The following is a 14,830-nucleotide window of genomic DNA, read 5'->3' on the forward strand; positions in this document are numbered from 1 at the left end:
ACTGTGCCTCCTCATTGCCCTCATCTAGACAGGGGGAGACTGTACACCAAGCTGCCAGGCATTAGAAAGAGGTCATAGAAGCAGAGGAACAGCCTGTTGGAGAAATTCAACCACTTCCACTCTTGGCTTCCTCCTCATCCTCTCCAGACAGGCAGTTTCTGCAGAGGCAACTTCTCCCCCTTCTGGTGATTTTAAAGCTGACGAGGATTGTTAAAGAGGGGACTGTAGACGTGGGCATTCAGGTCAAGGAAGTCAGGGAATCTTCACATTGCCCGACTGACATTTTATTGATGGCAAGTCCCTCCAAGGTAGCTCTACTAATTAATGAGGCAATACGAGAGCCTATAAAAACACTATTGCAGACCCCATCTTCATGGCCGCTCACCTCAAGGGCAAAGCACAAGTACTGTGTGCTTTCCCAAGGCTTTGAATATCTTTACACGGATCCACCTCCAGGGTCATTAGTCATTACAGCAGCTAATGAGAGAGAGTGACAGAGGCATCAGGCTGCCACCCCCAAACCAAAGGATGCAAAGAGGTTGAACTTGTTTGGCAGGAAGATTTATTCAGCTGGGGATTTGCAGCTTTGAATTGCCAACCAACAGGCTCTGGTGGGGTGTGAGGATGTTAATTTATGGGACTCCATGGAGAACTTTAAAGAGCTGCTTCCAGAGAACACAAGGCAGGAGTTCTCTTCCCTGGTGAACAAGGGCAGATTAGTCTCAAAAACATAGCTTGTGGCTAGGCTGGATGCAGCAGACTCAACAGTTAGAACCATGGCATTTGTGGTTGCCATGTGGAGGCCCTCTTGGTTACAGTGCTTTAGTCTCCCCTATAAAGTCCAGAATACTATTCATAACTTGCCTTTTGAGGGTCCTTCTCTGTTCTCAGTGTAGTTGGATAGCAGGGCTTAAGGACTTAAAAGCCACCTTTAAGTCCTTGGATTTCTTCATGCCTGTTCAGATCTCTAGATTGGTGGACAAGTCCAGACAATGTATGTGTAGGCATTCCATTTTCCCACCCACAACCACTGTTCATGCAGACAGTTCCCTTGGATGGGCTCTCTACAGACTTAATGTCTATGGCCCCCAGAAGACTAAGCTTGACACAACATCAGAGAGCTGAAAGCTGTAAGACTGGTGTGCCAAGTGTTGCTGCCACAGATCAAGGGAAACAGCCTGTTAGTCCTCACAGACAATACAGCAGCAATATTCTATCTCAACAAGCAAGGAGGGAGACCATGCCTCCCCACTCTGTCGAGAGGTAACTCTGATCTGGGAGCTCTGTGTTCCAACTCAACAGATCTAGAAGCTTCCTGAACAATCTATCAGATCACCTGAGCTGATAGTTTACATATCACCACAAGTGGGCTCTTTATCTAGATGTCGCCAGATACATCTTCCATCAGTAGGGGATTCCCCAAAGGGACCCAGATGTGACAAGCACCAACAGAAAGAATCAGCAATTCTATGTTCTACAAGGTCACAGTACAGGTTCCCTGACAGCTTTTGCTGCTGTGGTTAGGCAGGCTTCTCTATGCTTTTCCTGCAGTCCTGCTCATTCACAGGGTGTTACCAACAGTAAAGATAAGACAGGACCAGCTCCAGTTTGGGGCCCATCAACATTGGTTCTCCACTCTTCTGGCGCTGTCAGTGAAATCTCCAATCTTACTTCCACTAGAGTCAGACCTAATCTCCCAAGATCATGGTGCCTACTCCATCTAAGCTTACAGTCTTGAAAAAGGTTCAAGAGAACCTGCTAAATAGTAAAACACCTTCTACAAGAGAGCGTTCTCTCTAAGTGGAAGTGTTTTTTTTTTCCATTTGGTCTCACCAGTATGGGGTATCACTGTCCCATTCATTGGTTCAACATATCCTGAACTGCTTATTGCACCTGGTTTAGCTGTTAGTTCAATAAAAGTACATCTGGCAGCTATTTCAGCATTCCAACATAAAGTGAATGTGATAGACCCAGGCCAGTTGGGTATAGCAGAAGACAGATATACCAGCCACTGGATTAACAGTTTTCTGTTCCCTGACTGACCAGAGCAGGAGCTGCTCCAGGCTAGTGAGAACACCTGACTCTGATTAACCTGCAAAGAGTCAGGTGAGGCCATTCAGTTAATGTGACCACCTGACTCTAATTAAGGCCCTGCTGATATTATAAAAGGGCTCACTCCAGTCAGACAGGGGAGAGCCAGGGAGCCAGAGGAGAGGAAGTGCGGCTGAAGGGCTGGTTACTGAAGACACCTTCAAACCATCGTTAAAGGAGCCCTAAGGTAAGGGTGAAGAAGGGAGAAGCAGGAGAGCTGTGGGGAAGTGGCCCAGGGAAATGTAACAACTCTGGCAATGAAAGGTTGGCTGCCAACAGCTGCTACCATTAGGGTCCCTGGGCCGGAACCCGGAGTAGAGGGCAGGCCTGGGTTCTCCCCAACCCACCACCACAGGAACATCTCCTGGGAGGGGAAGTCAGGCCCCTGTCAGGACAGGAGGCTGAACAGAGACTGTGGGAGTTCTCTCACCAACCTCCTTGCAGACCTATGATGAAAAGGGCTCAGTAGACTGTAACCCTGGCCCTAGAGAGAGAAGGGCTACGTAGAGGGTCACAGTGAGCAACTGAGGCTAGCATAAACGGCCTAGAAGCGCAGGACCCACGGGAGCAAGGTCAGAGCTCTGCCACAGTGGATAATTGTTCTCTTTTCTCTAACATGTCCATAAAGTTTTTGAAAGGCCTTATCAAGCTGTATCCTCAGGCCCAAGACCCCATTCCATGATGGGTTGCCTTGTTTAAGCCTTTGGCTACTTTGTTTTCTGCTGTATCTATCAATGAAGGTGAAATTTTTAATGGCCATCACCTCATCCAGAAGGATAGGAAAGCTGTGTGTCTTAATGTCCAGGCCTCCCTGTATGATATTTTTTAAGGATAAAAGTCTCCTTGTGTCCTCATCTGGGGTTTGTTCCAAAGGTAGTGTCTTCTTTCCATATCAACCAGCCTATTTATTTGCCTGCATTCTTTCAGAAGCCACGTTTGAACAGGGAAGAGGAGTATTTGCATACCCCAGATGTCAGATGAGCTCTGGCGTTCTACCTGGACAGGACCAGGATTCTGTTAGTCCTCCCAACTGTTTGTAGCAGTGGCAGACAGAATTAAAGGACAATAGTCTCCACTCAGAGAATCTCTTCTTGGATAGCCTCCTGCATACATGTGCTATGACTTGGCTAATGTCACCCCACCAAGCAGAGTCACAGCTCATTCAACAAGATCACAATATTGGCTTCAGCAGAGTTTCTGGAGCAGGTTCTGATTGTAGACATCTGTGGAGTGCCAACTTGGTCCTCATTCCACACATTTGCTTCCCATTATGCTGTTCCTCAAGACTCCAGAGATGATGCTAGAACTGGAAAAGTTGTCCTCCAATGTTTATTTAAATAGACTGTAGTGACAAATGTAACTGCCCTGGGAGGGAAGCCCATCTGGGTTCTCTACAGATTCCATGTGTGTGTCCCCTGAAGACTTAGCGTGACACATTAACATCAGAGATGTATTCGTGACTTGGTAGTAGGCTACAAGTCAATCATGGAGGTCATGGATTTCGTGATTTTACAAGATCAGCAACTTCCTCAAAATTCCACTAACTCAGCCCTGGGTGGCCAGGCTTGGGTTCTGGCCCCTGGTGGCAAGATGTGGGCTCTGACCCCAGGGAGTGGGGCTCGGGCTCCAGCCCTGGGCCTGAGTCCTGCTGTGCAGGGTTGAAGCCAAGCCCTGAACCCTGCCACCCGTGACTGAAGTCTGAACCCCATTGCCCATAACTTAGCTTCACGGGGCCCCCTGTGGCATGGGGCCCCAGGCAATTGCCCTGGTTGCTACCCCCTATCACTGGCCTTTTGAACATTTCTGTGATTTTATTATTGCCCACATCCTGTCTGTGACTTTTAATAAAAATATTCAAGCCAAAATGTTAGCCTGTGCACATGTGCAATCACTCGAAGAAAAAACTGTTACTAACCTGCAGGTAATTGTTGCTCTTCGAGATGCATTGCACATATCCATTCCATGACCTGCCCTCCTACCCCTTTGCATTGGAATTCCACCAAGGAGGAACTGAAAGGGGTTAGGGGTGACTCTACCCTTTATACCTGCATGCAGAACAGTAGAGGATGCTCAAGCCACCCAACAGGTACTACTGTGGGAACAAGTTTCCTATGGCAGTGCGCTGGGCACGCGGACACCAAGAGTGCAATGGACATGTGCAATGCATCTCCCAGAACAACAGCTACTAAACAGGATTAGTAACTATTTTCAGTCATTCCATGGAATAAATTAAACTGCAAACAATTAAAGTTTAACTTCGTTAATGAGCTTACAGCTTTTAGTATAAAATTATTCCCTCTATCCCACATTTATTTTGATAATACTTTCTACTGTTAAGCAGACCCTATTATGCCATATTGGTATTTACAGGGATTTCTTTTCCAGAGACAACTCTTAGCTAACTATGAGATCATAGTTGAAGCTGAGAATTTAGAAATGAACCACTGGAAATGTGTAGTCATACTGACTTCTATGCTGTATTATTTTAAATGGTTGATTGTTTAGGGATTTTTTTAAACATATCCCTCCGATTGTGAACTTCATTGAGTTATGTTGCCTACAGAGATTTTAGTTCCACAGAACAAAGGAAAAAGATCTAGAGAATCTGAAGGGCCTAGCTGCTGCTCTGGGGCTAGGAAACATTTGTTTGGCTCTTAAGGAAGTTTGGGGCTATATGATTATGGGTCATTGAATGTGTTTACATTAGAAATCAACTTTTCTGGTATATTTTGTGGTCTTATGAGGGTTGAGTTCATGAAAATGTAAATGTTTACATATTTGGTTCATGTTTGAAGTAATGATTGCTATAATAAAATCTGACAGCTTGTGAGATAACGGAAACAGGAAGTCAACAAGTTAGAAAAACAATAGTAAAAAAAGCAATAAATGGAAAGCTACAGTATCAAAGTTGGAAAATTAGTGCCAGGGTTCCATAAAATTGCACAAACAAAATGCATCCACAGATGATCGGATATACTGTTAATATATTGTTTTTGTAAAGGGAAATCATGCCTCACCAATATACTAGAATTCTTTGAGGGGGTCAACAAGCATGTTGACAAGGGGAGCCAGTGGATGTAGTGTAGTTAAATTTTCAGAAAGCCTTTGACAAGGTCTCTCACCAAAGGCTGTTAGGCAAAGTAAGCTGTCATGGGATAAGAGGGAAGATCCTTTCATGTATTGGTAACTGGTTAAATATAGAAAAAAAAGGTAGCAATAAATGATCAGTTTTCACAGTGAAGAGAGGTAAATAGTGATGTCCCCAGGGGTCTGTACTGGGGCCAGTCCTATTCAACATTTTCATAAATGATCTGGGAACACGGGTAAACAGTGAGGTGGCAAAATTTGCAGAAGATACAAAACTACTCAGGATAGTTACGTCCAAAGCAGGCTGCTAAGAGCTACAAAAAGATCTCTCAAAACTGAGTGACTGGGCAACAAATGGCAGATGAAATTCAATGTGGATAAATGTAAAGTAATGCACATTGGAAAACGGAATCCCAACTATACATATAAAATGATGGAGTCTAAATTAGCTGTTACCACTTAAGAAAGATTTTGGAGTCATTGTGAATAGTTCTCTGAAAACATCTACTCAATGTACCGCAGCAGTCAAAAAAGTGAGCAGAATGTTGGGAATCATTAAGAAAGGGATAGATAATAAGACATAAAATATCATATCGACTCTATAAATCCATGGTACACCCACATCTTGAATACTGCATGCAGTATGCAAAAGATACATTGGAATTGGAAAAGGTTCATGAAAGGGTTACAAAAATGATTAGGGGTATGGAACGGCTGCCATATGAGGAGAGAATAATAAGACTGGGACTTTTCAGCTTGGAAAAGAGATGACTAAGGGGGGATATGATAGGGTCTATAAAATCATGACAGGTGTAGAGAAGTGTTATTTACTCCTCATAACACCAGAACTAGGGGTTACCAAATGAAATTAATAGGTAGCAGGTTTAAAGCAAACAAAAGGAAATCCTTGCCAGGGGATGTTGTGAAGGCTAAGACTATAACTGAGTTCAAAAAAGAACTAGGTAAGTTCATGGAGGATAGGTCCATTCATGGCTATTAGCCAGGATGGGTAGGGATGGTGTCCCTAGCCTCTATTTGCCAAGAGCTGGGAGTGGGCGACGGGATGGATCACTTGATGATTGCCTGTTCTGTTCATTCCCTCTGGGGCACCTGGCATTGGCCGCTGTCAGAAGACAGTATACTGGGATAGATAGACCTTTGGTCTGACCCAATATGGCCATTCTTATGTATACATTTAACTAGCCATTTATACATGCAATTAGCATGGATATTATAATAATTATGGCAGTGGTTCTCAGCCAGGGGTAAGTGTATCCTTAGGCGTACGCAGAGGTCTTCCGGGGGCTACATCAACTCATCTAGATACTTGCCTAGTTTTACAACAGGCTACATAAAAAAAGCACTCGCAATGTCAGTACAAACTAAAATTTCATACAAACAAAATGAGAAAGAAAGCAATTTTTCAGTAATAGTGTGCTGTGGCACTTTTATACTTCTATGTCTGATTCTGTAAGCAAGTAGTTTTTAAGTGAGTTGAAACTTGGGGTATACAAGACAATGGGACTCCTGAATGGGGTACAGTAGTCTGGAAAGGTTGAGAACCACTGAATTATGGTAACCACACACACAGATTTTGTGCATACAATTATGAAAATCTGGCCTGTAAAACAATATTCTTGTGACCTTTTAAACTATATTTAATCTTGATGAAACTTGAGATTGGCTGCAGGTATGTGACTTGGGTCTGTTAAAAGGCTTGTTTTATATCCAGCACATCACATTACACTATGACTCACATCTGTCAGCATTTAGATGAGACCTGGTATGCAGTGAAAGCATTTCCAGAGCTTTGGCACTTTCAATAGAGCTAAAGGAAGCAGAAGTGTGAGAGGAAAATGGAGGCCGATCCTGTATTCCTTGCACAGACTTCAATGTCCTGTGATTTACAATGTACTAAAAGCTTTCTGGCTTTAGCAGAGAAAGCAGGAGAGTGGTAGACCTGATAGCTTTCACACATCCTGTCACCATTGTTGTAATACAGAATCTCTTCTGTGATTTGTTTCTGAAAGAAATATTGCTAACAGTGAATGGATTGATATTGCAACTTTGACTGGTGGGCAGATCCTGAACTCATGATTTATTTTTTACTTTGTCGATACCCAGGGAGCGGGATCAGGGCACGGGGGCCTGCCCCACTCTGTCTGCCTGGTGCTCCTGCCAGGTAGCGGAGTTGGGGGGCTTGCCCTACCCCCACTCCCTGTCTGGAGCGCTGGGTAGGCAGGTGGAGCGGGGCAAGTCCCTGTGCCCCAACCCCGCTCCCTGGCGCGAGTGCCAGGTGGGCGGAGCGGGGCACGATCCCACACCTCAACCCTGCTCCTCTGCAGGAGTGTTGGGTGGGCGGAGCGGGGCAAGCTGACAGAGTGGGTGTGGATGCAGGGGTGCCCATTATTCTGAGCCCCCCAGACACGGGACTCCTTGGCCCAGTGACTAATATGCCACTGCTTGTATGACAATATTTATTTAAAACTGTTTCATACATTTAAAAGGCACAGTTGCCAACTTTCATGCGGTAACTAAGCACTCCGACTTTCACAATAAACCAAAAATCAAGCTACTCCTGTTTCAGAACAAGGCCAAAACAAGCCAATCCCTAAGAACCTCAACACTCTATGTGACTAGATCCCCCAAGCATGCATCTGGGACTGTGGTGGGCCTGCTATGCACCCCTGACTCTCTCCCCATCTTGTCTCTGTGTGCCCCTGCCCCCTACTTGCTGATAAAAAAAAAAAAAAGAAGCAAACGACAAGCCAAAAATTAGCCAACAAGCAATTCACAAGCCAGTTAAGCCAAAAACAAGCCCTATTTCTGTGTGGCTTTTTTGGGGGGGTGTTTTTGGGATGTCTGTTGTTCAAGATCTGTTTCTTATCTCCTTATGTTTCTTTTATATACGGTAACAGCATATTAATCTTAATAGCTAGTGTTAATACTGTAAAAGGAATTCTCCAGAGCGTTGACCTTCAGAGATAAGGGTCACTGTTCATATGTCATTTAATGTATTAAAATCCATAGGCATTATTTTTGGCATCATTTTTTATCATGCTTAAAATGCTGCGTAATTATTTAATGTGAAGTGTGTATTCCAGTGAAAAAAAGGTTTTCTGTTTATTTCTGACTGCTCAACTGTAATCTAGTGATTTAGCTGAATTGATGGCTTCAATATTATTCAATAATATTCTATTTATAACATTTCCAGTTTATCAAGAAGCAAAAAGCTTCACATGTAAGCTTATTCTTCAGAGTGCTGGTCTTGCTGGATATGTTTTATTATGATTTTGACCAAAGAGTTTTCCTAAGAAGTCATTCTCCAGTATTATCTGCATATTTTTGCAGTGTGCAAAGGTGGCACTAATAGGTTTGTGGAGAGAGAAAGAGAACTCAGAAGACTCAGAGGAAAAAGCTAACATTGATTTGCATGAAGCTGCTAAAATTAACTCTACAATTATGTAGATTTGTTGTGTGCAGCTGTTCCTGTTGAAAGCATAAAAACTGTGCCCTATCAGAGCAATTCAAAGCATGTTTTAGGATATGTTGCTTAACAGAGCAAAATTATCATGTTTCTATGAAATTACAATGTTACAGTTGTATAAGAATTAGAAATATAAATGCTTTCATCAGGATAGGGATGAAAACATAGGCTGCTTCCCTTCTGGTCTCTGTTTGCTTGCTTACTAATAACTAGGTAATAATATAGCCTAAATAGAGTAATATAGAACAGGGCTTAGTTGATACTGGGTTAAATTGGATTAGTTTATTATCATTTAGGTTAGATTGCAATGATGTAAAGCAATGCAGAATTGTCTTTTCCTGTCTTTCTTCATTATCAACAGACACTGCTCGGATATGATTTTACTAGCCTAATTTTGAAGTGGATTTGTAAACTCTATACTACGAGTGTGGTCTTAACATTAGCACTGCTATAACGCAACTTTGCATTGGCTTGAGAGAAATACAGAATTACAAATAAAAGACCAATTCACATCCGGTATAAGAACTTTCCCTCGTTCTTTGTGATTAAAAAAAAATCTGGAGAGGGACTCAGATCCAATTCTATGCTCTGCCACAGCTTTCCATATGACCTTGAGCAAGTCACTGAATTCCCCATCTGTAAAATGTGAGTGACAATTCTTTCCTCCCATTTCTTTGTCTTGTCTACTTAAATTGTCTTTTTTTTCCTCTCAGTTGGGAATCTCTAAACTGATCAATGGGGAGTGTGGAATTATGAATATTTATCATTTAAATCAGAACACCAGGGAGAAAAAGGGACTCCATGGAACTTCAATTGCTTATGTACACAGTGAATTTAACAAAAAATTTCCATTCCAACTAAATGGCAGGCAACAACACATATTTAGCGTAACCAGAATCTTCTGGCTATCAGATCAGACCTCTGATAAATCCCAGGCCACCACCACCAGCCAGCATCGACACATTGAACCCAACAATCAAAATTAGACCAAAATATCACAGCCCACAGGAGACTACTAAACTATTACGTGCCACAGGCAGAGAATAGGAGAGGCTGAAGTGCACCAGTGCCTGAGGCCCCTACAGTGGCAGAGAATTGATTAAGTGAGATATACTCAGATAATCCCGGCAAGTGACCTGCATTCCATGTGGCAGAGGAAGGCGAAAAACATCCAAGGTCACTGCCAGTTTTGACCTGAGGGAAAATTGCTTCCCAACCGCGCACATGGTGATGAGTTAGACACTGATTATCTGAGCAAGAAACAGCCAGCCAAACACCTGAGAGAGAGGTGGCTTGGTGCCACCTCAGAGCAATGGTCCATCCCTTCCTGTGTCCTATGTCCTGCTGCAGCCATCTCTGATGCTTCTGATAAGATGACAAAAAAACAAACAAACAAAAACCCAACCCATCAGCATACTCTAGGGTGAGGGAATCCTTTTCTGACCCCTGCTCCTCTCATACTTTTATATGGCATGTGGCCCCAAATGCTCTGTACACTCAAAAGATCATAATTTTCTAGAATGTACTCTGTTTAATGACTTCTGATGGAGCAGACTTGCTGAACACAATGTTCAGTAAAGAACTGGTAGGAATGGAGTCATTTATTTATGTATTGTTACTGGGGTAGTGCTCTTCACTGCTTGTTTTTAGTTCAGATTTCCTTCTTTTATCACTGGGCTGGTCCGCTTTTACAAGCAGCTGCTTAAATCACTCAAGTTGTGTATGTTTTAACTAAACAGTTAAATGCTGCAGTTCTCTTTTAAAATTGTTAAGATTGTTGGTGATGCGAATAGTCTCATCAGCATGTGGAAATCTGTACTGTAACATTCCTTGCTCAAACTGTGGTTTCCTAGCAACGTCTGCTTTTACCTAATGTCTAAATCAGTCTCCGTAAGCTATAAAATATCCTATTTCAGGTTGGCTGACTTCAATGAGAAATTTGTCATTTTTATGTGGAAATGTTACTGCAAAAGAGAACGTTTGCATATAGAACCATTTTTAGACAATGTCTGAACAATGTGGTTATGCAACTGTAGTTCATGTGCTGAGTTACTGAGCTCACCAGCATTAGCACCTCACTTTAAAGATGATTCCTTTGCTGTGTATTTGATTTGAAAAACTGCATAGTTCATAAGGAAGTTGAACGTTACAAGTTTTGTACTTTATTTTTAGGAATGTGGGCAAAGTGGACCAAATTCAGGTCTAGTGTCAGGGGATGAAACTCTACCAAAGTCAATGGAACTACACCATGGCTGAATTTGGCTCAGTGTCTTTAACAAATACCAGCGAAGAGGAGTTGGCCTGTAACTCGGCATGCTTCCCTGGTTTCTGGGGTGTGGGGATTTGCAGGATCTGTTAGCCTATTCAGGGGCTTTTTCATCACTCCAGCCATTTTAAATCAAGTACTTCCCATGTGCTTTATTAATTTTATAAAGAAAACCACACCCCGTATTTACAATTTCTATTCCTTTTGAAGGGACTCCTTAATATCCAGTTATGCAGTGCACTCCTTCTCTAAAACAGTTATTACATATATGCTGCAACAACCAGGGCAGTTATAAGGGGTTTAACATACTTGGTAGCTCTGGTACAACAGCTTAATGGTATGTGTGAATCTGAGAAATTGAGTGGAGTATTTATTTTACTGAAATGGTATTTTCATGCTTTACTACTATGAGGATGTGGATTTCTGGAATCTATTGGATTAAAAACATTTATCTTATTAATCAGAGACTGTGACAATGTCAGTTTTATAGATTCATAGATTCTAAGGTCAGAAGGGACCAATGTGATCATCTAGTCTGACCTCCTGCACAAAGCAGGCCACAGAACCCTACCCATCCACGTCTGTAACAAACTCCTAACCTATGCCTGAGTTATTGAAGTCTTCAGATTGTGGTTTGAAGACCTCAAGCTGCAGAGAATCCACCAGCAAGTGACCCATGCCCCACGCTGCAGAGGAAGGCGAAAAACCTCCAGGGCCTCTGCCAATCTGCCCTGGAGGAAAATTCCCTCCCGACCCCAAATATGGCGATCAGTAAAACCCTGAGCATGTGGGCAAGACTCACCAGCCAGCACTCGGAAAAGAATTCTCTGCAGTAACTCAGATCCCATCCCATCCAACATCCCATCACCAACCACTGGGCATACTTATCTGGCGATAATCAAAGATCAATTGCCAAAATTAGGCTCTCCCATTATACCATCCCTTCCATAAACTTATCAAGCTTAATCTTAAAGCCAGATATATCTTGTGCCCCCACTACTCCCCTTGGAAGCCTATTCCAGAACTTCACTCCTCTAATGATTAGAAACCTTTGTCTGATTTCAAGTCTAAACTTCCTAGTGTCCAGTTTATACCCATTCGTTCTTGTATCTACATTGGTACAAAGCTTAAATAATTCCTCTCCCTCCCTAATATTAATCCCTCTGATATATTTATAAAGAACAAGCATATCCCCCCTCAGCCTTCTTTTGGCTAGACTAAATGAGCCGAGCTCTTTGAGTCTCCTTTCATATGACAGGTTTTCCATTCCTCGGATCATCCTAGTAGCCCGTCTCTGAACCTGTTCCAGTTTGAATTCATCCTTCTTAAACATGGGAGACCAGAACTGCACACAGTATTCCAGGTGAGGTCTCACCAGTGCCTTATATAACGGTACTAACACCTCCTTATCTTTGCTGGAAATACCTCGCCTGATGCATCCTAAAACCGCATTAGTTTTTTTAACGGCCCTATCACATTGGCGGCTCATAGTCATCCTGTGATCTACCAATACCTCAAGGTCCTTCTCCTCCTCTGTTGCTTCCAACTTATGTATCCCCAATCTATATCTAAAGTTCTTATTATTAATCCCTAAGTGCATGACCTTGCACTTTTCACTATTAAATTTCATCCTATTACTATTACTCCAGTTTAAAAGGTCGCCCAGCTCTTCCTGTGTGATATCCCTGTCCTTCTCCGTGTTAGCAATACCCTCCAGCTTTGTGTCATCCGCGAACTTTATTAGCACATTCCCGCTTTTTGTGCCAAGGTCGGTAATAAAAAGGTTAAATAAGATTGGTCCCAGAACCGATCCTTGAGGAACTCCACTAGTAACCTCCTTCCAGCCTGACAGTTCACCCTTCAGTATGACCCGTTGTAGTCTCCCCTTTAACCAGTTCCTTATCCACCTTTCAATTCTCATATTGATCCCCATCTTTTCCAATTTGACTAATAATTCGCATGTGGAACCGTGTCAAATGCCTTACTGAAATCCAGGTAAATTAGGTCTACCGCATTTCCTTTGTCTAAATAGTCTGTCACCTTCTCAAAGAAGGAGATCAGGTTGGTTTGGCACGATCTACCTTTAGTAAAACCATGTTGTACTTTGTCCCAATTGCCATAGACCTCAATGTCCTTAACTACTTTCTCCTTCAAAATTTTTTCCAAGACCTTACATACTACAGATGTCAAACTAACAGGCCTATAGTTACTCGGATCACTCTTTCTCCCTTTCTTAAAGATAGGAACTACGTTAGCAATTCTCCAGTCGTACGGTACAACCCATGAGTTTACTGATTCATTAAAAATTCTCGCTAACGGGCTTGCAATTTCATGCGCCAGTTCCTTTAATATTCTCGGATGAAGATTGTCCAGGCCCTCCGATTTTGTCCCATTAAGCTGTTCAAGTATGGCTTCTACCTCAGATGTGGTAATATCCACCTCCATATCCTCATTCCCATTTGTCATCCTTCCATTACCCCTAAGCTCCCTATTAGCCTTATTAAAGACTGAGGCAAAGTACTTATTTAGATATTGGGCCATGCCTAGGTTATCCTTAACCTCCTTTCCATCCTCAGTGTGTAGCGGTCCCACTTCTTTCTTTGTTTTCTTCTTATTTATATGGCTATAGAACCTTTTACTATTGGTTTTAATTCCCTTTGCAAGGTTCAACTCTACTTGGCTTTTAGCCTTTCTCACTTTATCCCTACATGTTCTGACCTCACTAAGATAGCCTACAAGGAGTGGAAGAAGGGTAGGATTAGCAAGGAAAGCTTTCTGCTTTTTCTTAATCACCTCTCTGAGATGCTTGCTCATCCAGCTTGGTCTACAACTCCTGCCTATGGTTTTTTTCCCCTTTCTTGGGATGCAGGCTTCCGATAGTTTCTGCAGCTGCGACTTAAATTAATTCCAGACCTCTTCCACATTTAGATCCACAAGTTCTTCAGTCCAATCCACTTCCCTAACTAATTTCCTTCATTCTTTAAAGTTAGCCCTTTTGAAATCAAAAACCCTAGTCCCAGATCTATGTTTGTTTATTCTTCCATCTAGTTTGAACTGAATTAGCTCATGATCACTCGAACCAAGGTTGTCCCCTACAACCATTTCTTCTATGAGGTCCTCACTGCTCACCAAAACCAAATCTAAAATGGCATCCCCTCCTGTCGGTTCTTCAACTACTCGGGTGAAGGAATCCATCAGCTATCACTGAAAAATCTGATCCCTACTATTCTTGCTAGCACTTGTACTCCAGTCTATATCTGGGAAGTTAAAGTCTCCCATGATCACACATTTCCCATTAGTGTTTACCTCCTTAAAAACATGAAAGAGGTCTCTATCCATATCCAAATCAGATCCCGGCGGTCTGTAGCACACCCCAAGCACTATCTCAGGGGATGCTCTAGTAGCTTTCTTTCCCAGTGTGATTTTTGCCCAGACAGACTCTGTCTTGTCCATTCCATCACTTCTTATTTCTTTACAGTTAACCTCCTCATTGATGTACAATGCTACTCCACCACCTTTGCGTTTATTTCTATCTTTCCTAAACAGCACATAGCCTTCAATACCTGTACTCCAGTCATGACTACTATTCCGCCACGTTTCTGTTATCCCTATAATATCTGGTTTCACTTCCTGCACCAGTAGCTCTAGTTCCTCCATTTTGTTCCCTAGGCTCCTCGCATTAGTGTACAGACATCTTAATTTTTGCCGTTTGGCTTCACTCACATTCTGTACCCTGTTAGGCACGGACATTCTACCACCAACATCACCTGTTAGTCTGTTATCTACACTACCCTTCCTCCTTATGCCAATTCTTCTGTCCATGGCTGTATCCCTTCTTACTTTGTTTACTTCCCTCTCAAGGTTAAATTCCGGCGTGGAGATCTCCCGAACATCTCCCA

The 14,830-nt window shown here is 42.7% G+C and overlaps 3 protein-coding genes across 4 annotated transcripts in view; 1 reads left to right on the top strand and 2 right to left on the bottom strand.

Moving 5' to 3' along the window:
• LOC127037049 (uncharacterized) overlaps window positions 1–13,851 on the bottom strand; it is a 199,342-nt gene extending 185,491 nt beyond the window's left edge. Inside the window, exon 1 of the mRNA XM_050928491.1 lies at window positions 13,128–13,851. Coding sequence (XP_050784448.1) covers window positions 13,128–13,745 — 618 coding nt within the window. The 5' untranslated portion in view covers window positions 13,746–13,851. The remainder of the gene's footprint in view (window positions 1–13,127) is intronic.
• AASDHPPT (aminoadipate-semialdehyde dehydrogenase-phosphopantetheinyl transferase) overlaps window positions 1–14,830 on the bottom strand; it is a 1,013,205-nt gene that overhangs the window by 532,928 nt on the left and 465,447 nt on the right. The window lies entirely within an intron of this gene.
• GUCY1A2 (guanylate cyclase 1 soluble subunit alpha 2) overlaps window positions 1–14,830 on the top strand; it is a 273,796-nt gene that overhangs the window by 175,365 nt on the left and 83,601 nt on the right. The window lies entirely within an intron of this gene.

Source organism: Gopherus flavomarginatus, chromosome 1 (genome assembly GCF_025201925.1).
Source record: "Gopherus flavomarginatus isolate rGopFla2 chromosome 1, rGopFla2.mat.asm, whole genome shotgun sequence".
Classification (NCBI taxonomy): domain Eukaryota; kingdom Metazoa; phylum Chordata; order Testudines; family Testudinidae; genus Gopherus; species Gopherus flavomarginatus.